This window comes from Mytilus trossulus, chromosome 4, assembly GCF_036588685.1.
Source record: "Mytilus trossulus isolate FHL-02 chromosome 4, PNRI_Mtr1.1.1.hap1, whole genome shotgun sequence".
In the NCBI taxonomy this organism is placed as follows: domain Eukaryota; kingdom Metazoa; phylum Mollusca; class Bivalvia; order Mytilida; family Mytilidae; genus Mytilus; species Mytilus trossulus.
The window spans coordinates 95,060,685-95,087,792 of record NC_086376.1 but is presented as its reverse complement, the minus strand read 5'-3'; the positions used below and the strand labels follow the sequence as shown (position 1 = coordinate 95,087,792).

The window sequence follows — 27,108 nt, the reverse complement described above, 5'->3', positions numbered from 1 at the left end:
GAATATGACAGTTCTTGTCCATTCGTTTTTGATGCGTTTTGTTTTTTGATTTTGCCATGTGATTATGGACTTTCCAAATTGATTTTCCTCTGAGTTCAGTATTTTTGTGATTTTACTTTTGATTCTAACAGTTTAGGAATTAGGGGCCAAAAAGGGCCCAAATAAGCATTTTTCTTGGTTTTCGCACAATTAACTTTAGTATACGTAAACAGAATCCTAAGATATTTTAACCAGGGGCGTAGCTAGAAAGAAACGATGTGCAAGCACCTACCGCCGAGCGGAGCGAGGCGAAAAAATTTTGGGACCCTTTTATGCAGGAAAATGGTTTTTTTTTTCGGTTTTCGGTCATAGGACAGTTGAAAGAGGAGCTACATGTAGATAGGACTTATAAAATTTATGATTGTAAAACTATTCATGAAGCTTCTGAATAAAGTAAATCATGGTTAATTGAAAACATAAACTACACATTTTTCTGATACAGAATTTACTCAAAATTGTCCAAAATCTGCTCTTCGGGTCTAGGCAGAAACGAGCTTCTCTATTTATTTGTCAATATTCACACTGAAATCTCGTTGAATATGCAGTAATGCTAGCGATGATAACCTGTCATTGTTCATTGTTGATCGTACATTTGATTTCAACAGACGTAGTACACTGATAGACCACCACGGTAGCACTCGCGAGATGTTATAAACCAGTGTACGTGTTTGCCATCGAGCGACCTCCCAATTGAATTCGTCAAAATTACATACCAGGTCAGTTTCGTATGTCTCAGACAATGTTGAGATTTGTTCGTTTGTTATATTTCCTACAACACGAGGAAGCAGATACGGCACAAAGAAGCGATTTTCTGATAATACCAGACGCGACTCCACTCTCCAGTTCCATTATCATATGGTCTATAAACGCAAAATAAAATGAGACTTTCCAATAATGTTTTGCGTGTTTGCAGGATGAGAGGCTCTGATAGTCCCTCGAACACATCGCCGTGGCATAATTTCAACGATATCGAAGGGTTTAAAGCTAATGCCGATTGGTACATCCCATTCCAAACAGATAAACTGTACTCTGTAAAATGTGCTCCGAAACTACAGGTATTAGACTGAGTATAACAAATTCAAATCGTGTAAAAGATACAAGTTACAGCGTCCGATTTTGTCATGCATGATCTCCAATAAAACTTCTATTTTGAAACCAAATGCCGTTATTTAATGACATTTCATCAATCAAAAAAGTGACATCATGTGTGTTTCCTTTAAAATTTGATTTATAAAGTTTTAATTTTGCAAAAAAATATTTTGCATGCCGAACCGATGTGCACGCAACTGCGTGTTGGCGTATATGGAGCTACGCGCCTGTTAACATAAGGTCTATGACCACAAAAGGAAGGTTGTGATTGATTTTGGGAGTTTAAGTCACAACATTTTAGGAATTAGGGGCCAAAAACTGGTCCCAACATAAGCATTTATCTTGGTTTTTGCACAATAACGTTAGTATAAGTTAATATAAATCAATGAAATTTTAACACAAGGTTTATGACCACAAAAGGAAAGTTTGGATTGATTTTGGGAGTTTTGGTTCACAACGAATTAGGGATCAAAAGGGTCCAAAATTAAACTTTGTTTGATTTCATCAAAAATTGAACTACTGAGGTTCTTTGATATGTTTGGTCCCGTTTTAAAATTGGTCTACATTAAGGTCCAAAGGGTCCAAAATTAAACTTAGTTTGATTTTAACAAAAATTTAATTCTTGGGGTTCTTTAATATGCTGAATATAAACATGTACTTAGTTTTTTTTTATTATGAGCCCAGTTTTCAAGTTGGTTCAAATCGGGGTCCAAAATTAAACTTTGTTTGATTTCAACAAAAATTCAATATATTGGGTTCTTCAATATGCTGAATCTAACCATATATTTAGATTTTGAATATTAAGGACTGGTTTTCAAATTGGTCCACATTGAAGTCTAAAGGGTCCAAAATTGAACTTTATTTGATTTCATAAAACATTGAATTCTTTGATATGATGAATCTAACCATGTATTTAGATTTTCAATATTGGAATACCACAAAGGGATGGTAAGAATTGTCTTTGGGAGTGATGACTCAAACCGTAAAGGAATAAGGTGCAAAAGGGGGGGGGCAGGGTAATGGACAATTACTTCAGTACAAAACATAATTTAAAAAGCAGTGTAAGGTTGGTAATTGAAACTCATTTTCATATCCCACCTAAACTGCTCTTAAATTATGTATATTGGAAATTTGCCAAAAACTTTATATTAATAAATTCCATTGGAAATTTGCCAAAAACATTAGTTTAATGAACTTCATTGGAAACTAACCCGAATAATCCAGTCGTTATATTACGATCACTTCGATCACTCCATTAACTGGAGGACAATGACCGATAGAGGGCGCTGAATTATTCGAGTTAATTGGAAACTAGCCAATATAAAATGTTGCATTGGAGTTATCTTTCTTTGTCCAGAATAGTAGTTAAATCAACTTAAATCATGACTGTATGACATTTTATATTTTATGATGTATTTAAATGAGTACTTATAATATTTGTTGAAAATTCCATAAGAAATTTCAATTGAGATCATTTTTGGAAATAGGGAAAGGGGGAGGTGAAAAAAAATGGTCGGGTTCAATTTTTCTTATTTCAGATTTCAGAAATGAAAAAGAAAATTTCTTCAAATATCAAAGGATTAATATTCAACAGCATAGTGAATTGCTCAAAAGCAAAAAAAAACAACAAACATTTTAAGTTCATTAGACCACATTCATTCTGTGTCAGAAACCTATGCTGTGTCAACTATTTAATCACAATCCAAATTCAGAGCTCTATCCAGTTTGAATTTTGTGTCCATACTAGCCCCAATCGGTCAGGGTTCGACCTCTGCGGTCGTATAAAGATGCGCCCTGTGGAGCATCTGGTTCAATTTTAGCCATGGCGTTGTCAGTCTATTTTCGATTAATGAGTTTGACTGTCCCTTTGGTATATTTCGTCCCTCTTTTGTACCCCTTAGTTTTATAGCGCTTAACCTCTCACTTGTAGGACAGTTGCACCAGAATTTGGTGCAACTGCCCTACAAGTGAGAGGTTTAGCGCTATAAAAAACAGGTTCAATCCACCACTGATTTTCTACATTTGAAAATGCCTGTACCAAGTTAGGAATATGACAGTTGTTTTCCATTCGTTTCATGTGTTTTATCATTTGAATTTGACATTTGTTTAAGGATTTCCCGTTTTAATTTTTCTCGGAGTCCAGTATTTTCGTGATTTAACTTTTTTCTTTCCTAATTAGTAATATAAATAGATATAGGAAGATGTGGTGTGAGTGCCAATGAGACAACTCTCCATCCAAGTAACAATTTAAACTAGTAAACCATTATAGGTTAAAGTACGGCCTTCAACACGGAGCCTTGGCTCACACCGAACAACAAGCTATAAAGGGCCCCAAAATTAATAGTGTAAAACCATTCAAACGGGAAAACCAACGGTCTTAAGTCTACTCAATGGGTTAATAACCATTGTATGTTGATATAGTTAAATGACAGAGAAATAATATGCAACATACTTTTTAACTGTACATTCTTTAATAATGGAGGTCTAAGATAAAGACATCTTAATATCACAAGAGAAGAAAGCCCGAATACATTCCTTTCTGTAATAATGGCCATTCAACGGGAAGATGAACAACATTTCTTGATATAATGTACGTGAAATAGAAATTCATCAACTTGAAGGAGAAATATTAGAAAGGAAATGAAATTTATATATATTTAAAATTCAGCATAACATTTACACTGCTGAGATTTGTTTTGTTGTAGAAAATATATCAGTTTTACTTATATATATATATATTAAAACCGTCTTCCATATTAGACTCAGTGTCTAAATCATGACAGTATAAAATGATATATTATTTAGTAAGTAACTTTTAATTCTACCTGTTGATAATAGTATGTAGTTGCCAATAGGTCTAATTTATTGTAAATGAATTTGTGTCTCGGAATAGTAATTTTTTTTTTTATTTGTATTAAAAATATAGTGCCAACAGAACGACAGTACTTTGTTTATTTAATTAGTTCTGCTTACCGAATTACTGCCAATCTGGCCACTTTGAAAGCGTCTTTTATTATCGACTGCAACTTGAAATCAAAATGAAAAATTTCTAGATACTAATATGGGAACTCGTTTGTTAAGATTTTCCCTTGCGAACCTCATTTGAAACGAAAATAATCTTATGTGACGTCACAAGCACTGGTTCTTCCAAGATGGCCTACGGAGGTACAGAATGTTTGTGTGTGGATTATTTTTTGTTTATATAGTGTACCGACATTTCTTTTGAAATTTGTTTTATCAATATTAATTTGATTAGGATAGAAGGTTTTATTTTTCATGTAATCAATTTAATCCTGTTATATAAAATCAATGGACTGAATAAAAAATACAAAACATTGAAATCGGATTCTGAATACAAAGCCAAGGTGTGAGGCATCAGTTTCTTTTATTGTGATGTCAGATTGTGCAGCTTTTTACGTTCATTATTTCAAATCATTTTCATGTTGGATACAATAGTGAATTATTAACGATAATTAATAACGACTATTTTCTCTTTTGTTACAAATATTTCTATGCACCTGATGACTTAGTTCAGTAACAACTGTGGAATGACTACATTTATTTGTGTATTATGATGTGATGTAGAGTGTGTATACACCTGATTTTATTTATTTGAGGGTGAATATCATGTAAATAATGGAGTAAATAAGTTATAAATGAATTACACAAAGCCTAGATCCAATGAAGATCTTTCTCTTCTTGGGCACTTTGGTATGGAGTTTGTTTATTTTACACCCTACGACATGTGGGGCTTGCCCACCAAGGTGCACATGCACATCTATAAAGAACAAGGCTGACAAAGATATTGTGGAGACACCGAGAGTTGGTCAGGGGAAAAAAGTCATCTGTTCAGGGGACTATATACAAATCTCATCTGTGGCAGAAATAAGAAATCTACCGCTAGACACTGTAATTTTGTAAGTATGTTTCTTAAAAGATCCTTTGCACAGATCTATCATTGTCTATACCATTTAAAGACAATATCCATGGTCATTGGATATATCTTGTATGTTTTTCTATTTTTCTTTCAGTTTCAAATATAGAGCTTTAGTACTGCACATGTACACTTACATGTAGTTAATTAACATTTACGATGTCCCAGAGAAAATGCAAAACTTAATATTTTATATATAAACTACTAGAGTCACATTTTTAAAGGGGTTTATTTTTTACTAATCATCCTAAGCAAAATAAAAATTGTAACACACATTTGCACATTTACAATACATATAAGAATTATTGTCAATGTCAGTGACAAGAAAAATACTTCACAGCAAAAAAACCTTGTTAAACGATATTGCGATTTTTGCTTTGCTTCAAATAAATATAAAACCTATTAAGCACTATACATCTACATTGTACAATAACATACATGCATTATGTACAAAATGATTTACTTTTATTTCAATTTCTAATTCAAAAGCGGGATACATGTACATGAGGATTTAGTCATTCAATGCAGTAATTGATGCATTGTACATGTTATACAAATTTGTAAATACAAAGTTTATATTCAGTCATGCAAGCTAGTACTATACGTACATGTATGTATGGCATTATCAGATATGTTACATTTTTGTAAATTGAAACTTTACACATGCATATATGTATTTACATGTACAAATGTAGTGTTATTTCCATACACAAGATCATGAACATGTATACATTTTGTACCTTTATGGTAATACCTGATATACAGTTAAAGTCTGCTGGGTGGCTACTTTCTTACAAATTCTATATGTACATGTATGTGTTATTTAAATCATTATTGAGATACAGATTTAGATTTCATTAATCATGACATTTCATCATCATACAATATGGAATGGTTAACTGTCAATTCCATGTGACATTTATTTACATTATTATGTAAATTTATGTAATTGTATGTAAACCTTTGTTTTCCTATTGTACAAATGTATCACCAAAAAGTAAATTTCCTTTATTTGAATTAATCTGACAACATATTGAAATTTATTTTCAACTGAACATAACACTAATACACTAATATCATGAATATATAGACAAATGTACAATGTGTACATGTACATGTATGTACAATATTAAAAAAAGGAAGTGTATTATGTATATTGTACAAGTACACTGTACTTTTGTACATGTACATTGTACTTTTGTACATGTACAATGTATATCATGTACATTTTACATCAACTACAATGTACATGTACATGATGTATTACAAATTAATACATACATGATACATGTGAATGTGCCAATAAGACCAAAATATTTAACAAATATGTGTTTTTACTTTTAGTTTCAGATTCTTGAGTGCCGATTCAGTTATGCTTTTCTTACTTGTACATGCATGTAATTTGTTAAAATGTAAAACCATAAAAGAGCATATTTTCTTGCAGGTCATTCAATAACATGTACATGTATGCTTTTGTATAAAATCATGGCAGAAACAGATTCCAGCATCAGGACCACTGACTATAAAAAACTTATCTAATTCAAGTTATACAATATGTCTGTAATCTGAATGTGGACAATATTTTTAAATATACATATATATGTATATATGTATATAAAATGATCACAAACCTCATGTTTTATTTCTGAACATTTTATTGTCTCCAGACCATTGAAGATCACTAGTGCAAATTAATAGTAAAAAATATATTAATACATGCGACCACATGTACATACACTGTACATGTTTATGATGCCACCCTTGTACAAATATGTACCAGTACATGGTCTGTATACTGTATCATGGTACTTTGTTAAATGTTTATATCTGGTCTTTATAAACTTGTGATATATATTTGTATAATTTCAGGGATTTAAGTAGGAATACGATTACAATATTACACAGAGGAGAATTTAATAAATTATCTGGACTCAAAAGACTGTAAGTATATCATAAGTATAATTATATTTGTACAATTATTTGTACACAAGTTTGGTAGTCTATAAGAATAAAGAGATGTACAAATACATTTAGCATGATTGCCTAGAAAGGCAACTATTACCCCAAAATGTTAGAATGAAGAGACCCATGGCCACTATTATTCAGTATAATGTGAGTAGCATTGTAAAATGTACAGTGCACATGCATAATGGTACATTTTCATGTTAAATAAAGGTTTTTTTTTGCCACCTTTTGCTTGTACTAATTAATAATTGGAGAACTACAAAAAAATGTATACATTTTATATGCATACATTTAATTAATGTTTGTGTTGAAAATTGATTTATTTACTAGCTATTCCAAAAGTCTTAGTATGACAGGAGAAATACCTTTTCTGAGCCTCACATAAATGTTTCAATTACATGTAACAAACAATGCAATCTTCATAAAGAAGTTTTGATTTTAAAACAATTATGAAGACATTTATAGATGAAAGTAACCAATTAGAGGTGTACTCGACTCCTTTCACAGCTCTATACCCTAATCTTCACACATGCCTTCATTTCAGTGTTTGTTATTCTGTGTTGTGTATATGAGATAATTTATAATTAAGAAAACAAGCATTGATGTTCTAGATAGATCATTATTATATGTTGCTACTGAGGAAATATTTGCATCCTTCAGTAGACATCAGGATGAAGCTCTAAAACATCTGTCTATAACTTGTATTGTAGATGATTAGCTGAAGGCATCACCCCCAGGGAACGTAACAATGTCTTCTGGGGAAATGTTTTTCTTCAGTGTTTTTTTCATTCATCCAGATCATATTTTCTGCTCTGGTTAAGAAACCTGTTTTAAGTTTCATTTGTTGGCAAAGGGGGTTCTACAACTTGTACCAGTTTGGTGTACATGTATATATACAATATGATATACATTGTACATGTGTGGATATTTGAATGAGATATACAGTGTAACCGGCATAATCTGAAACCTCAGTATTCAAACATCCTGCTTTAACAGACACATTTTTCTGGTCCCAAAATATGCCTTTCCTTGCAGAAAAAAACTCAGTATTCTTAAGTACACCCTGCTTATTCCGAGATTTTTTTCCGTCCCAAGTGTGTTGAATTACAAAGGTTACACTGTACATAAAATCGAGAATCCAATGGAAATGGAGAATGTGTCAAAGAGACATAAAAAAACTGACCAAAGATTAGAAACAGTCCAAGGCCACCAATAGGTCTTCGACTTGAACACAGGAAGAAAATCCAACACCTGGCTTTACTGGCATTCTAAACAATAAAGTGTACGTACATTGTCAGGGGCGTAGCAACCCGGGAAGCACGACAGCACGTGCTTCCACGTCGTTTTCAAAAAAAAAAAAAAAAAAAAAAAAGAAGAGAGAGAAGAGAGAGAGATGAGTTGGTCCATCGGAATTGGACAGTGTGATGCATGTATTATCTAAGACTATGATGATTACGATATTTGATTAAAGTTCGGAGACTGTTTGTGTCTTTTCATCCATTCCGGATATTAGTTTACAACCTAGTTACAATTTAAGTGTTCGAGTCCTGCAGAAAAAGATCGTAGCTCCTTATACACTAACACGCTTCTGCCTGCACATTGATTCGGCATGAAAGAAATTAAATGGCTATTAAAAAATTTATAAATTGAATGTTAAAGGACACACCTATGTTCTCAATTTTTTAATTGATGACATATCATTAAATAACTAACGACATTTGGTTTCAAAATATATATTTTTTTTGCGATTGTGGCAAAATCGGAAGGTAACTTGTATCTTTTACAGGACTTGAATTTGTAATACTCAGTCTAAGACATGTAGTTTTGAAGCACGTTTTAAATTAGTGTACAGTTCATCAGTTTGGAATGAAATTTACCAATCGGCATTAGAATTATTAGATCCCGTCGATATCGTTAAAAATATGCCGAGGCTGTGTAATCGACAGGCTACCGGTGCCAATCAACATGCAACCACGCCAAAACAGTATTGGAAAGTCTCATTATCTTTTGCGTTCATAGACCATATGATAAGGGAACTGGTGAGTGGAGTCGCATCAAGTATTATCAGAAAATCGCTTCTTTGCGCTGTAGCTGCTTCATCGGGTTAACTTGTAGGAAATATCCCAAACGAACAAATCTCAATATTGTCTGAAACATACGAAACTAACCTGGCATGTAAATTTGACGAATTCAATGCCCAACACGTACGCTGGTTTATAACATCTCACGAGTGCTACTATATCTATGATTGAGATCTATCAGTCACGGTTCTACGAATGTTATTGAAAACAAATTTAATGTACGTTCAACAATGAACAACGACAGTTACATTTAACTGCATATTCATCGGGATTTCAGTGTGAATATTGACAAAGAAATAGAGAAGTTTGTTTCTGTCCAGACCCGAAGAGCAGATTTTGGACAATTTTGAGTAAATTATGCATCACATATATGTGTTGCTTATGTATTACTCTATTCAAAAGATTTATAGTTTTACATTCCTAAATTTTTATTTACATATAGCTCCTTTTTTAACCGTCCTATGACCGAAAACCGATTTTTCTGCATATTAGGGTCCCAAAATTTTTTCGCCTCGCTCCGCTCTTGTCTTTAATTGATTTTGATATAGTATCTCACTCTTGCCATTCTTTCGTCTGTATATATAAGTAGACATTAAAATGTTTTTTCAAATAAATGTTTGAATTTGACAAAAATTATCATATTTTGGTTTTGCACTGTAAATTTTGTTGCAGTAGCTATTGGTTTAGCTTTAAACAAACCAGCTTGAGCTACCAATATATACATGACGTACATGTATATAAGCAATGTGTATGTAAACTTTTCAATAGAAAATCATATGGCTTGAACATCATTTGAACATGGACCAGCTAAGGGACATGAATTAATCGTGAGAAATGTCTTCAGCAATATTAGCTTTTCAATGCAATGGTGTTACATCCATTTTATTCATGTTATTTGTAAAGTAAAACAGCTCATTATACAAAATAAATATATCCATATGTTATATATCTACAAAGTTGATATAATGTATGTTACATGTTTTATATATATAGACATATTTATTAAGCTCTAAAGGAATAGTTATAATTTGAAATTAAACATGCACACAATGAATGCAAATGAGGCTCTAATTGTCAATCTTAACATTAATGATAATACATCATAAATAAACAGACTATAAAGATATACCATACTAACATTAAAGGCACCATGTGTGTAAATATCTAGTGCATTTTAAAAATGCATTTCTAATGATTATCTGAGCTGCCATTGCATAATACATGTACATGTACATTCATACAGCGATTTTCAAGTTCTAGTATAGATATCACCAACCCTGGATGGTCAAAGAAGTTGATATTTAAAGTTTTTATAATATCCTTTTTTTTTCTTTTTTTTTTTTTTTATCAAAATGGAGGTTTTATTATTTAACATGTTTAAAAGAAAAACATCTCCCACCCTTGCAGGAATACTTGCCTTAGACAATGTTAGAGTTTCTGCCACTTTTTGAAGTTCATTTAAGTTTGATCTGTTTTGTCAGATGATTGTTATAGACAAATGATAGACATGTACAAATGTACGTCTAGGGGACTAGGGGACTAGGGTTGGAATTTTTTGTTATCAAAGCACTTTCAATATATATTGTGTGTTTTTATTAGTGTAAAAACAAAAGCCAAAGTTAATCTTTATAAAATTAGAATATGAATAATTGATTTGTACTATGGTCTCTATCACTTTACATTGTATTTGTTTTAATCTCCTTAGATTTCCTGTGTAGAATGCAATTGGATCTCCTTCTTTACTTGAGTCCTTATACAAGTTAAAAAAGGATCTTTTCCTAAAGCCAGGGCTTTGTTTTCTAGCTGACACATCAGATAGTAATGATTTTACAGTTATACTGGAGACATGTATCTTCATTGGGACTCTCTCTTTATCTTGATAATGTTAGACCTTTTAAACTCAAGGATTATGTACATGGACAGATTTCCCATGATAAAAACAATGTTTCCTATAAACAGTTCTCTGTGTATTACTTGTTTAGAGGTTGATCTGCTGTTTTAGATAAGAAACCTTTAAATTGAGAATGAATGGTACATTTTGTACATGTGCATATACATTGATGTGACTGTGTACGTAGAAAAAACAGTCATGACAGTTGCATTTTTTTCAATGTTGAATAATGTGATTGTGAACATATTTACAACTAAATGTTGATAAGATAAAAAATCATCCATCCAAATTTGTTTATAGCTTATTTGTTGTATGGATATATAGACTTGAAAAAACTCATATAAAAACCTGTCCTGAACATGGCTGACATATTCTCCACTGTATGCTAAGTAATCAATCATGTCAAAAACAATGAGGAATAACTTTTTCTCATCTGAATCTTGATTCTAGTAATATTTTTTCTCTGTCAATTTATTCTAGTCTCTCCTGGGCACACGCATATAGATATATTATATGCATACCAAAGAATGTTTAGATCTTCAAATATTTGTTCTTTGTTCTTGTGGTGTTTTGTTTTTGTTTGTTTCTAATTTGTTATTTGATTTTTAAAATTATAATAGTCAACTCAATGTGAAGTGAAACAATAAGATGGAAGTTAAAGGGGGTTCAAAATCTATTCAAAATCACATCAACATATACATGTACATGTATGACTGTGATGTTGATTGTGATGGAGGACTTTGATACTATCATATAGTCATGATAGTTACAGTAGTATAGGAATAATGTTCAAAATATGAATTTATCAAATTGTTTTAGCAGACGATTGTTAAATCAAACACACACATGTACATCATGTGCAATGTTCAAACATACAGTTCAAACATTCTTTGTGTAATAATTTTCAACAGTTAGTGATTTGATTTCTCACAGAAATAATGAATAATTAGTACATGATATGGATCTATAAAATATTGTTTACTATATAATTAGTCCACGATTAGTATCTATAAACTCTTTATTTACTATCTCTTTGATACACCTGTAGATTCCTTGTTTCACAAATATAATACAGATGAATCTTCCATTCATAACAAATTTCAGGTGTTTCCATAGAAACAATCTTCTGCTTTTTCCACATTGTACAATATAAGTCATATTTAAGCAGACTTTGCTACATACTTAATGCTTATTAAATGACTGCTATAGCAGATTTACATATCTTGGTGGAAATCTGTTTGATGTTTTAAGAGTTCTTGGTTCAAAGTAATCTACATTACTGTCAATGAGAAAAGCAGTAGATTTTTGTCATAAAATGTGTGTATATTTACATCAGGAGGTATATCTGTTTTATACTGGAACCAGGTGTGCATTATTGGTGTTTTTGGGGGAAAATAAAAAGATCTGGTTAAAAGATCATTTGTATAAACAAGTAGATTGATGACCAGGATAAGCACATCTTTTAAAAACTAGGGACAGTATGGTTTAGAACTTGAGATATTATGAAGACAGCTGTCTTAAGTTGTATGTTGTCCTGTAGATTTCTTGTTATTTGGTTGCTGTCTTGATTTATAACCGCATCTGGCTTTATTTATATACAAGTTTTCCTTCCAAAGCATTTTATCTGAGGCTTTCTAAAGTTTGGGAATATGTAGTCTTTTTTGAGATATTACATTGTACTGGGGGTATAATTTTATGTGACCTGCCGGACTGTTTCAAGTTTCACTCTTTTAAATAATTTGACCTTTGGTCAATCCAATGTCATGCTTTAGACTCAAATGAAACCCACTGTACCAAATCATTACATAAACATATATATATATGTACCTTTTTTTTAAGTTTGATTTTTTGCTCTTGTTTATTTTCTTATAATTAACTGCCACATATGTTCTGTGGTATTTAAGATGTTTGTGCTAAAATCCAGTATACTATATGAAATACGAAATATTTTATTAAAAAAAGCTATATATACATTTATTTTTAGATTTGCTCCCTCATAAAAGGGTACTTGTAGTTCTGACAGCTGCTGTAAATCTGAAGTTTTCAATATACAATTTCTTATGCCTCAATTTTTTTACGCTGTTACTTTAATTGAATATGTCCACATCGTTCTGATTTGAAATGTATGCCCCCATTCACCTCTTGTTTAGAATCAATTAACAGAAATAGGAAGGACAAAATAGAGAATTTAGTTGTAGAATTTTTACTTTTCTGTGGTTTCAGTAATAGTGATATTAATTCTTATTATTTGTAGTTCATGACATTATGAATAGAATCAGTGGTGCATGAAATCAAACTATTTTCATACCTTCATGATAACTTAAAAAATGACAAAAAAGTAGTTTATATTACAATGTTTAATGAGTGTCAAAATTTGAGATTTAAAGATAAACTTTATGTAATTATGTATTTAAAATATGAAAGATCTCATGGATTTTGTTAAAACTTTGTTTTTTTAAATACATGTACCAGCATTGACGTTTACAAATCTTCTATTCCATTTGTTTGTTAAAAAAGAAGGTTGTAGATGCCAACCATGCCACATTCAAAATTCACAATTCAAATAGAAAATGATAATGTGATTGGCACAAAATGAAGTAGGGTTTTAACTTCTTGTTCAATTTGTATAAAGATCGATGCACTATTCAACTTAAAAAAGTTTTGACCGAGGCTTTAAATAAGATGAAGAGCTGCACTGCCATTAGACATGCCCTGGTGAGAAGGATACTGAATGTCCAGTATAATACCATCAAACTTTATAGCAATAACTTGTTATATAGTATATGAAGACAGTACCTTTTTTAATTCCTGTCAACTTTAAGTCATATTTTTGATTTCATATGCATGGTAGCAATTCACAGGAATTGATGTTTCCTTACTTTTTCTATGAGTCAACTTGTCTTTGCTCCTATTTCTGAATCCCAATTTTTTTAAGGGGACAAGCCATAATAAGACACATTTGAGGCTTAGGCAAAGGTGGTTCCACAAAACCAAAATTGGAGTTCCTAGATTTGAGAGCAATAATGAATGCCCTGTCTGTAGTGGACCTGGATATAGAACTGGTTTAAATCACAATGATAGACATTACATTGTTATAGGATTCAGACAATTCATTATACAAAAGTACATGTATGTGTGAGGCTTGACGTTAAACTTGGCTACATTATAAGCTGTCAAATAACTTTCTTAAAATAGAAATATAGTATTTGGATTCAGAGACCTTTATCTTTAGACTACCGGTACGTGTATTATGTATATTCTGATCTGCATATACTTAAAAATATATATACAGGTCTGTTGAAGTCCCCATTCAATGGGAACATCTATAGCTAGTACATGTATGATCAAAATAAAAACACAAGATCCACGTTAAAGAATCATTTAGATATATATCAAAATTGATATGAAGCAGACAAAGTAACTATTTCTTTATTCCTTTGAAAAATGGTAAATAAAAATCTTCAAAAACCATACTGTTTTATATGTCTCTTTTAATATAAGGGTCATTAACTGTATCTATATTCGGCATTTGATGCACGCAAAGCACAAGTATTGAATTAATTTATTAAAATTTTCTTTTATTTCAAACTTAATTAAAGATTAAAGAATACAAGACCTGTTGGTGACCTTCTGCTGTAACCCGCTGTTGTTTTTTTCTATGGTCGGGTTGTTGTCTCTTTGATACATTCCTCATTTCCATTCTCAATTTTACTTCTGTTTAACCCTATTCTTTTACTGACATGATTTTGATCTAGGGCATCTGTGTTCCATACAAATACTCATTTTGATCAAATATATGTAGGTTTCTTGACTGCTTAAATCATTTATTCTGCCACTAATTAGAAAAAAGCTTGAAATATTTGGGCTCTATTCAAACATCTTTTTGTTTATTTTCACAAGTAGAATGAAATCCTAGGTGTTTATGCAAAGAGGATTGCATTTCAGTGTAAAGTTAAAAGATCTTTAGCAGATAAAATTATGAAAATAGTTTATGTGTGTGGTATAGCCAGTAAATACAATCTGATTGTGTTTTATAGGGAGAGATAGGATCTGTGTTTCCTGAAGCAGTGGACTAATTAGCATGCGATCTATCTTATAAATATTTGTCAATACTTTGAATTCAGGTGTATATATACTGATGAAAAACAGAATGATGTGAGAATATTTACTTAGTTTGGGGAGGGACACAAATGTGAAGGGTGCATTTTTAGAGAATACTTATATAACAGGATCCTTCCTTTTATCATGTATACTTGTTTAATTGTTTGAGGGACTATAACTGTTTTGGAAAATTAGGTTGGGAGGCAATGGCCCTTTCAGCTGTAGTTCTTGGTCTAAAAGTTTCAAAAGTGGAGTAATAAAAACATACATAGTAACAAACACATTTGGAGTGTAGAATGAGGTCCATTATCACTGTACCAGTATACATTTTTTAAGGGGCCAGCTGAAGGACGCCTACGGGGGTGCGGGAGTTTCTCACTACATTGAAGACCCATTGGTAGCCTTCGGCTGTTGTCTGTCTATGGTCGGGTTGTTGTCGCTTTGACACATTCCCCATTTCCTTTCTCAATTTTACAAATATATATTGGAGCCTATACAAAAAAGTGAAAAGAAAATATGTTTGATTGGAAATGTCATAAACATGAATATAAAAATAGCTTGTGTGTATAAATCAGTAATCTTTTAACCTTCCGTTATCCTGCTTGTACTCTACATATTCTGGTATCATATAAAAAACTACACTCCCTATGTACACACCAATTAAAGTCTTTCTATGCCAAGAGGTACTTCACAGTAAAACTGAACAGATCAAATGATACACCTTCATTGAGTCAGTTATATACCATACCTCCTCACAAACAGGATATCAAGCCATTAGTTTGTCTGTTTTATGGTCTCTAACAAGACAGATATTTATATGCAGGACAGGTGTAAATATTTACCTCTCTTTCATCTTTTATTGACTGATTGTTGTGTAAAGACAATCATACATGTGAATAGCTCTTCAGAACAGTTCAATACATATGAACTGGTGCACATTGTAACTGTTTGACCTTACTTTATAGGGATTCAAATATGTGAATTATGTAATAATAAAATGGGCCTGGCATGCCCACTGTGCAGCTATACATGCATGACATGTATGGGATGTAGAGATATCAATTGCTCAGACTTGTTGAATCCCTAATGTAAAGTTACTTTGTATACACTTTGGATTCCAGTGGCAGATCCAGAGATTTTCAATAGGGTGTCCCACCCAACTGTCTAAGAGGTGGTAGGCTTCAGTGATTCCCTAAATTATTTTTTTTTACCTAAAAAAAGAGAAGGTGTGTGTGTGGCTGGTAACCCTCTAAATCCTTCTCTGTATTCAGAATACACAACCATGACAATGGCATGGTATGCACATTTATGTGGGATCCCAATTACATGATTTGCAGTGCTTTGGCAGTCAATTAAGAAAAGCTACTTTAATAAAACTACTTTTCTTTCTTCCTCCTCTGATTGTTCTGTTGGTATGCATATTACAGTTTACAATAAAGATCATCACATTACACCTTCACTAGGTGTCCTAACAGGTTTATATTGGTTATAGGACAGATTATCAATGAAAATTGTACAATTCATTGGGAGAAAAAAACAACTGTTATTGAAGTTATTGCAGACTTAAAGTAATAAATTGACTATATTTAGTATGACAGGTGTTATTTAAATATGAAATCCACTTTAGATTGTAAAAAGTTGGCATAAGGTAGCAAGATATACATGAATTATAATCCTTCTAGATCCCTAATAATTACTTTCGATTGCACCTGGACCCATATTAGGCTTGTGTCGTATTTTGCTACACCATGGTTCTTACCAAAAACAAATGGCTATCTGCTAAAAACAGGAAATTATTAAGTAGTAGACAAAAAATTGCTGTAAATTGAAATTCAGAAATTATTGTGAGTTTTTTGTTATTGGAAAAATGCAACAGAGTTGTAAATGCAATAATTTAAACTTGCATTTCTAAATATATCATATGAATTAAACAGGATTTTTCTCAAAATCATAAATTAAAATTGCATTTAAGTCTAGATTATGACAAAATCACAATAATAAATGCATGCAATACTTTCTGAATTTACAGTATGTTGATTCCTTATTATTCATGGGGTTCTATAGAGTTTTATAATGGAGAAAGTAAGAAGACAGTGACAGTCTGGTTAAATGAGCTAAATATTATTAAGTTAGTAACTATGGCCATAAACTGGCAGGTTGTGTGAAAAAAAGGGGGGGGGATATTGTGTAGGCTGATCTTTAAAATCAAGACAATAGATAGATTTTGTCAAGCTTGATAAAGGCTGACTGGATGAAGGTTGAGCATTAGCTTTAGATTTATGTGAAATCACTTAAACTACATGTAGCTTTTTGAGATCTGAGTATGTCTAATTTTATTATGAAGTCATGATCAATAGCCAAGTATTAGCTGGCTTTGTGAAAGCCAGGTTGAAGGGAAGCCAGTAGACTAATAGAGGCTTTGAGCTGTATTCTGAAGTCTGCAGTCGGATAATGTTTGGCATTATGATAGCTATCAGAGTTGAAGGGCGGCTGTCTAGAATAATAGCATGTATCACTGTGGAAAGGCTTAGCTCTATTGTTAACATGGTTAATAAATAACAAGCATTTTCAAGGAAGAATTAGATTTATTTGAAGTGTTCTGCAATACGATGGTTCCCACTGATATCACAACAGATGATGAGTCAAAATCACTTACTAATGCAATTTATATAAAATGTAAATTATTGTTAAATCACAAAACATAAGTGTGATTAAGCTGATCATAGCCAAACATGATTAAAAATATTATTTAAAATCTCCATTGTACATTTAAATAAATCTGCTTGATTCTGTTTAATGAATTCAGGTTATTAGCTTTGGCAGAAAAAAGTTTTTGTTTTGTGATGCAAATTGAATACATTTATCTGTATAATCAATAAATAGGTTTTAGATATTGATTCTCTTGACAAGTTTAATAGGTTGAGGGTCACAATTAGGGTGCTAAGATTCAATGATTTAACCAAGAGATGCCTCAGTCAGATTTCTCTTTACACTGAGTGTGTTATACCAGAAGATCACCCATCAATTATTAAATTGTTATTCAGCTTGGGAAATAACTTTATTGAAAAAATGTATTCTAATTCTTCAGCGTTTAAGGCCAAAAAGAAAAAAATCCAACATGTATGCACTGTGTTTATTTTAAATTATGAATTAAAAAGTAAATCTGGATGTGAACTTGCCCAGAAATATCTCAAAAGTGTATATGTGTACTTAAAATGTCAAATCGCACATACATCATGTATATACAGAGCATTGCTTAAACTACAGAAATAGTAAGATGGAAGTTGTAGATGCATCATGGGTGTTCCAAAAAGGATTAGAATTACAAATTTTGTATTTTCATAAGAGTAACAAGTTCATAGAGATTGCCCCCTTCCCTTAGTAAAAAAAATAAGAATATATTTTATATGCAGCAAGAAATCAAATATTCACATTTTTCTCACAAAGTTGATCATTATATATTTTATTTTAAATTTTGATCTGAATCTGATGGCTGCGGCCTGTCTTGTCCCAATTTAAGGCTTCAGATGAGTTAGACCGTGACATATTGTATTTTTTGGGGTACTGTATGTGGACTCCTTGAAGTGTTTCAGTTATTTGTGTTGTTGGGTTGTCGTCTCATTGATATGGTACTCCACACACTTTAAACCAAGAATTGTCAATAATTGGCCTAATTATACAAACAACTGAAGTCCTGTTCCAAGATATAATGATTAAGGTTGGTGGGTTGTCGTCTCACTGATATGGTACCCAACACACTTTAAACCAAGAATTGTTAATAATTGGTCTAATTATACAAACAACTGAAGTCCTGTTCGAGGATATAATGATTAGGGTTGGTGGGTTGTTGTCTCATGGATATGGTACTCCACACACTTTAAACCAAGAATTGTCAATAATTGGTCTAATTATACAAACAACTGAAGCCCTGTTCTAGGATGTAATGATTAGGGTTGGTGGGTTGTTGTCTCATGGATATGGTACTCCTCACACTTTAAACCAAGAATTGTCAATAATTGGCCTAATTATACAAACAACTGAAGCCCTGTTCTAGGATGTAATGATTAGGGTTGGTGGGTTGTTGTCTCATGGATATGGTACTCCACACACTTTAAACCAAGAATTGTTAATAATTGGCCTAATTATACAAACAACTGAAGTCCTGTTCCAGGATATAATGATTAGGGTTGGTGGGTTGTTGTCTCACTGATATGGTACTCAACACACTTTAAACCAAGAATTGTCAATAATTGGCCTAATTATACAAACAACTGAAGCCCTGTTCTAGGATGTAATGATTAGGGTTGGTGGGTTGTCGTCTCATGGATATGGTACTCCACACACTTTAAACCAAGAATTGTCAATAATTGGCCTAATTATACAAATAACTGAAGCCCTGTTCTAGGATATAATGATTAGGGTTGGTGGGTTGTTGTCTCACTGATATGGTACTCCACACACTGTAAACCAAGAATTGTTAATAATTGGCCTAATTACACAAACAACTGAAGCCCTGTTCTAGGATATAATGATTAGGGTTGGTGGGTTGTTGTCTCATGGATATGGTACTCCACACACTTTAAACCAAGAATTGTTAATAATTGGCCTAATTATACAAACAACTGAAGTCCTTTTCCAGGATATAATGATTAGGGTTGGTGGGTTGTTGTCTCATGGATATGGTACTCCACACACTTTAAACCAAGAATTGTAAATAATTGGCCTAATTATACAAACAACTGAAGTCCTGTTCCAGGATATAATGATTAGGGTTGGTGAGTTGTCGTCTCACTGATATGGTACTCCACACACTTTAAACCAAGAATTGTTAATAATTGGCCTAATTATACAAACAACTGAAGCCCTGTTCTAGGATGTAATGATTAGGGTTGGTGGGTTGTTGTCTCATGGATATGGTACTCCACACACTTTAAACCAAGAATTGTTAATAATTGGCCTAATTATACAAACAACTGAAGTCCTGTTCCAGGATATAATGATTAGGGTTGGTGGGTTGTTGTCTCATGGATATGGTACTCCACACACTTTAAACCAAGAATTGTTAATAATTGGCCTAATTATACAAACAACTGAAGCCCTGTTCCAGGATATAATGATTAAGGTATTGAACAGGATTATATAATTGTTTGAAATTTAATCAAACAAGATGCACTTGTCAATCTGAGGAAATAAGTCTTCAAATCAATATCTCAAAAGCATTTGGAATATTTAATGCTCTAAAAGTCTTTAGAATGTGAAATTGAATTGCATTATAAGAGATTGTGTGGGTATTGGGTGTAAAATTTATACCACTGCATCAAAGTTATGTTCAATTAACTATAGATCTACAGGTTAATTACCTGTTTCTGTTAAAATTTGGGTAACTACAATCAATAACTACAGTATAAATAAATAAGAAGATGTGGTATGAGTGCCAATTACAAGACTCTCCATCCATCCAACCACAATATATAAAAAAGTTAACGATTATATATAGTTAAAAAGTTTGTATCTGCTAAAGTTAGTTCAATCTAAAATCTTCACATTTACAACACTCTCTGTCTCTTTACATACTAATACTGTTGGTTTTCCCGTTTGAATGGTATTACACTAGTAATTTTGGTGTCCTTTATATCTTGTTGTTCGGTGTGAGCCAAGGCTCTGTGTTGAAGGCCGTACATTGACCTATAATTGTTAACTTTTTTAAATTATTATTTGGATGGAGAGTTGTCTCATTGGCACTCACACCACATCTTTCTATATCTAATTGTAGGATTCATACATGAACATACAGGCCAACCAAATTTTTTTTTTTATTTTTAGTCTTGTACTACATATCTAGAGACCAAAGCATTTGTGTCATTATCCCACATTTAGTTTGTTTTATAAATCCATCTTGACAACAAGATCAAAATACCAGATGTACTTATTAAACATTTTTGATGATAGGGATACATCTATAGGTGTGCAATCAATTCAACTGTTTATATTTTTTTCTCATTTCAGAAATTTAAGTAACAACCAAATAACTCTGATAGAACCCAATGTATTTGAAGGACTCCAGAATCTGGAGAAACTGTAAGTACCATTATAGATAGTTATCAAAAGTACCCCAGATGTGTGTTTCGTCTACATAAGACTCATCAGTGACGCTCATATCAAAATATTTATAAAGCCAAACAAGTAGAAAATTGAAGAGCATTGGGGATCCAAAATTCCCAAAAGTTGTGCCAAATACGGCTAAGGTAATCTATGCCTGGGATAAGAAAATCCTTAGTTTTTTGAAAAAATGCAAAGTTTTTTTAACAGGATATAGATGTAACATTAATGATGTTATTAAAAACATACATAATATTCATAATTTATGTATGTCATGTTGGTCTTTAGAATATATAGAAGATTCTATAGTTAATTGTTGTTAGACTAATTATGTAAAATTTTATATTTTATATGTAAGAAGTTGAGGTCAGCACAAAAAAAGACCTATTACAAAATCTTTACAATTTCAGTTCCAATTTTTCCAGGGCTATATTTCTAACAATCTTTTAGAGAAAATGAATTGATCCCTCAAATATTCAATATGTAAACATTGATCATAATGAAATATTGAGTTGATCAACATTACTGATAAATAAATAGATCAAATCTGAAACATATATTATGCAGAGTAATATTTTAAAATATCTCTTTTCATTGTCTATATTCTCTAATTATAAAAATAAAATGGAAAAAAGCAGAGGAGAATAAAAAGTTAATTTCATAGGTAATCATCATCGGGTAATAATACTTAGTTTGTCATAAATAGATGGAAAAAAGTAGGTCGATAAATAAGTTAATACCATAGGTAAAAAATACTACTAGTAATATACCATAGGTAACATATTAAATTTTATGAGATGATTTCACTGAGCGAGGAGAAATGAATATATATAGCTTGTCGTCGTGTGGTGTCCCGTCAATCTGATTAACTTTTATTACAATGACAAATTCCCTTAAAGAAAAATTAAATCGCATACAAAGTAATCTGTGCCATCTTTATTCACTTTTAAGAGAAAACCTTGTTAGTGAGAGATTTAAAATGAACTGTTGGGTTAAAGTTTTAATAGCGAGGCTCCTGTGTGCTTTGTCATACCACAATCATAATGACCATTTAATTAACTACTGCTAAAACTACTTTAGAAGAAGTCTTATGAAAATGCTCCAGAAACATTTTAACTTCATACTTGAATAAAAGTATTATTAGGTGTGATTTGGCCAATTTAAATCTGATGATAATTTACTCTAATAGGTCCAATTTGTTTGTAATTTATTCCCAGTTGTGAGAACAACTGTTCATAGTTCAATTGTCAGTTAACATGGTTAAGTTATTTATTCTCACAAAAACATTGAAGCAAAAAATGGAAGGCAAAGATAAATGTCAATGGTTTTAACCTTAACTCTTTTCTGAAACAACTTCATTACAAATATTTACTTTTTCATTACAAATATTTGCTTTTGATCTTTTTACAGTAAAATAGTCATGAATATTACCAAAATTTACTATTTAGGGTAGACTTTCACTTTATGAGATTTTACAACCATAACTTCAGGATATGGTACAACAAAATGTAGATTTATACTTGAATATTTATAAAAAAAACCGTTATGACAAATTTTTTAAAGGTGCAGTTACTATATTTTGGTAATTTACATATTTTCACAACTGTTTCTTTAAAAGTATGAAAAACTACAACCATAATATCAATACTGAGGGAGGGTAGGAAGGGTCCTGTTCCCAAAATCCTGTGCTTAAAAATACTTAATCCTGAAATCCTGTGCTCAAAAACACAAAATCCAGAGGTCCAGAGATTCCAAAAAATAATTCCCTGATCCCAGAGCCATGATAAAGGTCCAATCCCCCTCAATACTGTTGAATCTCATTTTCTAAAATTCTTATATCTCAAAACTCCTCTTATCTCAGTCATTTTATTTTTCTTTTAAAACCAGAAAATGTTTTTAGCAGCAAATATTGTTTATTTTTGATGTGAACATTTTATAGCTGTTAGAATATATCATTTGTAAATATAAAACATGAAGTATCTCTATATTTAATTCTTCCTGGAGAATATTTTCTGTGTTCATTAGAAGATAAGATGAATAAGCAGTCTGATTGTGATGTTAGCAATTATGAATTAATGAAAAATGTAGTACTCTGAAAAAAAACTTCTAATCAGTTCTCATGTCTTTAATAAAAACCCTATGTTATTGGTTCAACACTGGGGATTTGTTGTGCAGTTCTAATTGTAAACAGAGGGAATTCAAATGGCTGGCTAATGTCATGCTAGTGTTAATGAGCTGATTGTTTGATAACGTCCTAATTGATTTTTTGAGTGAATTCATCATATTGGGTTCCTTTTAAACAATTGATCCTATTGATATAAAAAGTGTTTGTACAAAAGCAACCAGAAAAAGTTAAATAGCAACATTGAAGAGGCCATAGGAGGGATAAGTCTTTAAAAAAATGTTGTATATCAAGGACATACACCTGGTGCTTGCAATTGGAAAGATTCTGGAATAAGTCCTCAAAAATAACAAAAAATCACCTTTGCAGAGTTAGGATATAAAAATACTAAGAATTTATCCCAAAAAAGGATTGCAGTTTGTAGTTGGGGATGACGGGAGGCACTCAAAATAATTAATTCACCCTTTTTATTATAAAAAGACTAGCATGTATGTGATAAATGTTTATGGATTCGGATGAACATTTCTACTTTTTTTCAGAAATTGTGTGTAACAAATTAACTTGTATTTTCAGGGACATGTCTAACAACAAGATTGGAAGTATCAACAGTTCTATATTTACAGGCCTACCTAAATTACAGAAATTGTAAGTTACCACTTCTATGGATTGTAATAACATCATGCCAATCTAGATTAACTCAAATAAAGGAATATCATTATGTTAGGTGTACATCAATGAGACAGCAACACAACAACAATAACCAGAAGAAAGCTGTTTTTTTTTGGGAACATACAGTCTTCAACAGTATTCAGGGGTTGCAAAACTTAAGTCCAAAATTATATAACACAATAAGAAAATTGAGAGAAATGTTTGCCTTTATTTTTATATTGATCAACGTGTAAGAACACACAAGAAGACCCTAGTATAATGAATTATAATGATGACTTGTACCTGTCAACTACATGCAGATGGATAACCGGAAAAGTCAGTACTCAAAAGAATGTTTAACCTCCCTGTATACTTTATGTACTAGTCTATAACAAGGAACTTGAGGTTAAGTCTTTGATGTCTTATTGTACCTTTTCTTGCTAAATAGCTATGTGGAAGACTTTAGTGGAAGACTTTACAGTGGCAGATCCAGAACTTTTCATAAGGGGCGGATCCAGCCATTTTAAAAAGGGGGTTCCTATCCCAGGACAAAGGGGGGGGGGGGGTGTCCACCTATATGTCCCCATTCAAATGCATTGATCTTCCAAAAAAAAGGTGGGGTTCCAACTCCAGCCATGCTTCAGTGATTCCCTATAAAAGTAACCAAATTTTTTCCACGAAAGCGCGGACCCAGGCCCCCCTGGATCCACCTATGCTTTATTTTAAAGATTTTGTATATTGTTCAATTTCTTTTCCAATGCATCAGCATAACCAACCAGAACACATCCACTTAATCTATTTACACAGAAATATAGTTCCAACAGCCACTGCTTTTGATGTCTTTGTAAATATGCACATAGCAGTGGCAGATCGAGAACTTTTCATAAGGGTGGGGGCCAACTCCAGTCATGCTTCAGTGATTACTTATACATGAGTATAATCAACCAAATTTTTCCCACGAAAGGGGGTGGGGGGCTGTATCCGCCTATGCATATCAACTGGGCAAAATTTGAATTAGAAGTAACTTTTAAAGCAATTATTTTTTTTCAAGTGTGTATTTCATTTATATAGCTTTGTCAATTTGTTGGTTAGTTTGTGATTTTTTTTTTATTATAAAAAAGTAAGAGTTCCATCACATTACCTCATTTACCTACATATGATCAGTACCAGTAAACAGTTGGACCACAAAGTTGGAGTTTTAGCTAAAATCCTCCATTTTTAATGCGGCATCTTAATAAGCTGTAATTTATACACCACAGTTTCTATTGAAACAGAATATTTGCAGACAGTTCATCCAATAATTTGTGTTGAAAACTGGAATATTTACCATAGCATATACTCCCACCTCAAAGTGGGGTGTGGAAATTGTAAACATTCTGAAAGTAAATATGAAAAAGGATAATTAAGCCTAACTGAGATGACAAAATTACAATTGCAATTATGGAAAGTTAAAAACAAGATCAGAAGTGTTCTTGCCTGAAAGTCATATATTTTACAAATTATCAAACAGAGACATATTAACCCACAAGTGTTAAAAGAATCCTATCAAATATTTATGGCACCTTTCAGCACTAATTGGAAAATACTAACTTTGCAGAATCTTTCACTTTTGCAGTTTCTGAATATGATTCAGTTTTCTGTAATGTTATTATCAATCAAAAGAAATAGCTTTGTGTACCAGAAAATGAATCGTTTAGCTGTTAACCCTACAAATTATAAAGTTGCTTATTTCCTGAATAGAAAGGTACATACAGATATATATCCTGGGAAACTGTCTTCTCTTCTTATAACAATCTTAATGGTTTGATAGTGTAATGTTATGATTGTACATCAATTGGTTTCCATGAAATAGCTTTTACTTCAGTCTAAAAAATCATTATAAAATTTTGGCAAGAATGGAAGGTAGGATTGAAAACCACAAGATGGAAGATTCTTTTTTCAAACACTGATCCAAAGATCTAAAAAGTTTTATTTATATTTTAGATGATAATACATGTAATAAGACTCATATGTTTCCTATATAAAAAAGAGTAAATAGTAAGCACCTTTGTTTTTACTAATATGACATGCATGGGACATTTTAAGAAACTAAAATGGTATTGTAAACATATTTTATGCCAAAATTGAAGATACAAAGTCTTAAACTAACTTTTATATTTTTCAGGATTCTCTCTTCCAACAAGTTTAACACTATACCAGAGGGGACATTTAATCCATTGATTTCTCTCAGGAAAATGTAAGTGTGTTGTCAGGTTGCTGTCTAGAGGTTGTTTGTCTGCAAAACTCTACTGTAGGATAAAATAAAAACTTTATAGTGAGAGCATTTGTGTAAAAATTCAAAAAATTACATGTTATCAGATAATCACGCTGAAACTATGCTTTGATTGTTCCAGTTTTAAGGTTAATCGAAAAGACAGAAAAAAATTTAGGCACATGAGAAAATGATGTCTTATTAGAATTCAAGACACTAAATTTTAATGGTTTTGACAAGTGTTGTTTTATAAACAAAAGCTGTTTTCAGCAGGTGCATAAATATCTTTTACCTTTATAAAACACTGCTCAGAAGTTTCATTGGCAATAAAAAACTGTTTAATTAAACTGTGTTTAGATCAAACAAAAGACTGTTTATGTTTCTGCAGATGTTTAAATATATTAAAAAAACTCTGGTAGCATCAATACACATCTTATTTCATATTGCTTTGAATGTGAAGGATAAAAGATTAGTGTATTGAAAATGCATCAACAATATTTCCAATTGTTTCTACATTTATATTAATTCTTTATTGAGACAATTTTAAGTGAAGTCTGACATAAAATGAATAACTAGAATAATAAAAACATTGGACAGGTCCAATAGATCACACCAACCAACAGGCTGCTATACATATATGGATAGTCAGGTTTTCTTCACATTGATATGGTAAAATATCACCAACAAGTTTCAATATGAACCATTTTGGTGAGGAAAAGTAACAAGCGATAATGTCTGCTAACATCTCAAATCAAAGATGTAATAAGAGAATTACTGAGCAACTGAGCCGTCTAACATAGGTGTAGGGAAGCATGATCAAATATAGTACACATCCTCAAGCAGTCTTTATCAATATGGACTTATTTTATAAGAGCTATATAAGTTTTT

The 27,108-nt window shown here is 31.8% G+C and overlaps 1 protein-coding gene across 1 annotated transcript in view; it reads left to right on the top strand.

The window, feature by feature from the left end:
- Positions 1-4,272: 4,272 nt before the first annotated feature.
- The window catches only part of LOC134716399 (adhesion G protein-coupled receptor A3-like), a 70,190-nt gene continuing 47,354 nt past the window's right edge, over positions 4,273-27,108 (top strand). The window contains exons 1-5 of the mRNA XM_063579382.1: positions 4,273-5,045; positions 6,932-7,003; positions 21,107-21,178; positions 23,895-23,966; positions 26,134-26,205. Of these exons, the coding sequence (XP_063435452.1) occupies positions 4,810-5,045; positions 6,932-7,003; positions 21,107-21,178; positions 23,895-23,966; positions 26,134-26,205 (524 nt within the window). The 5' untranslated portion in view covers positions 4,273-4,809. The remainder of the gene's footprint in view (positions 5,046-6,931; positions 7,004-21,106; positions 21,179-23,894; positions 23,967-26,133; positions 26,206-27,108) is intronic.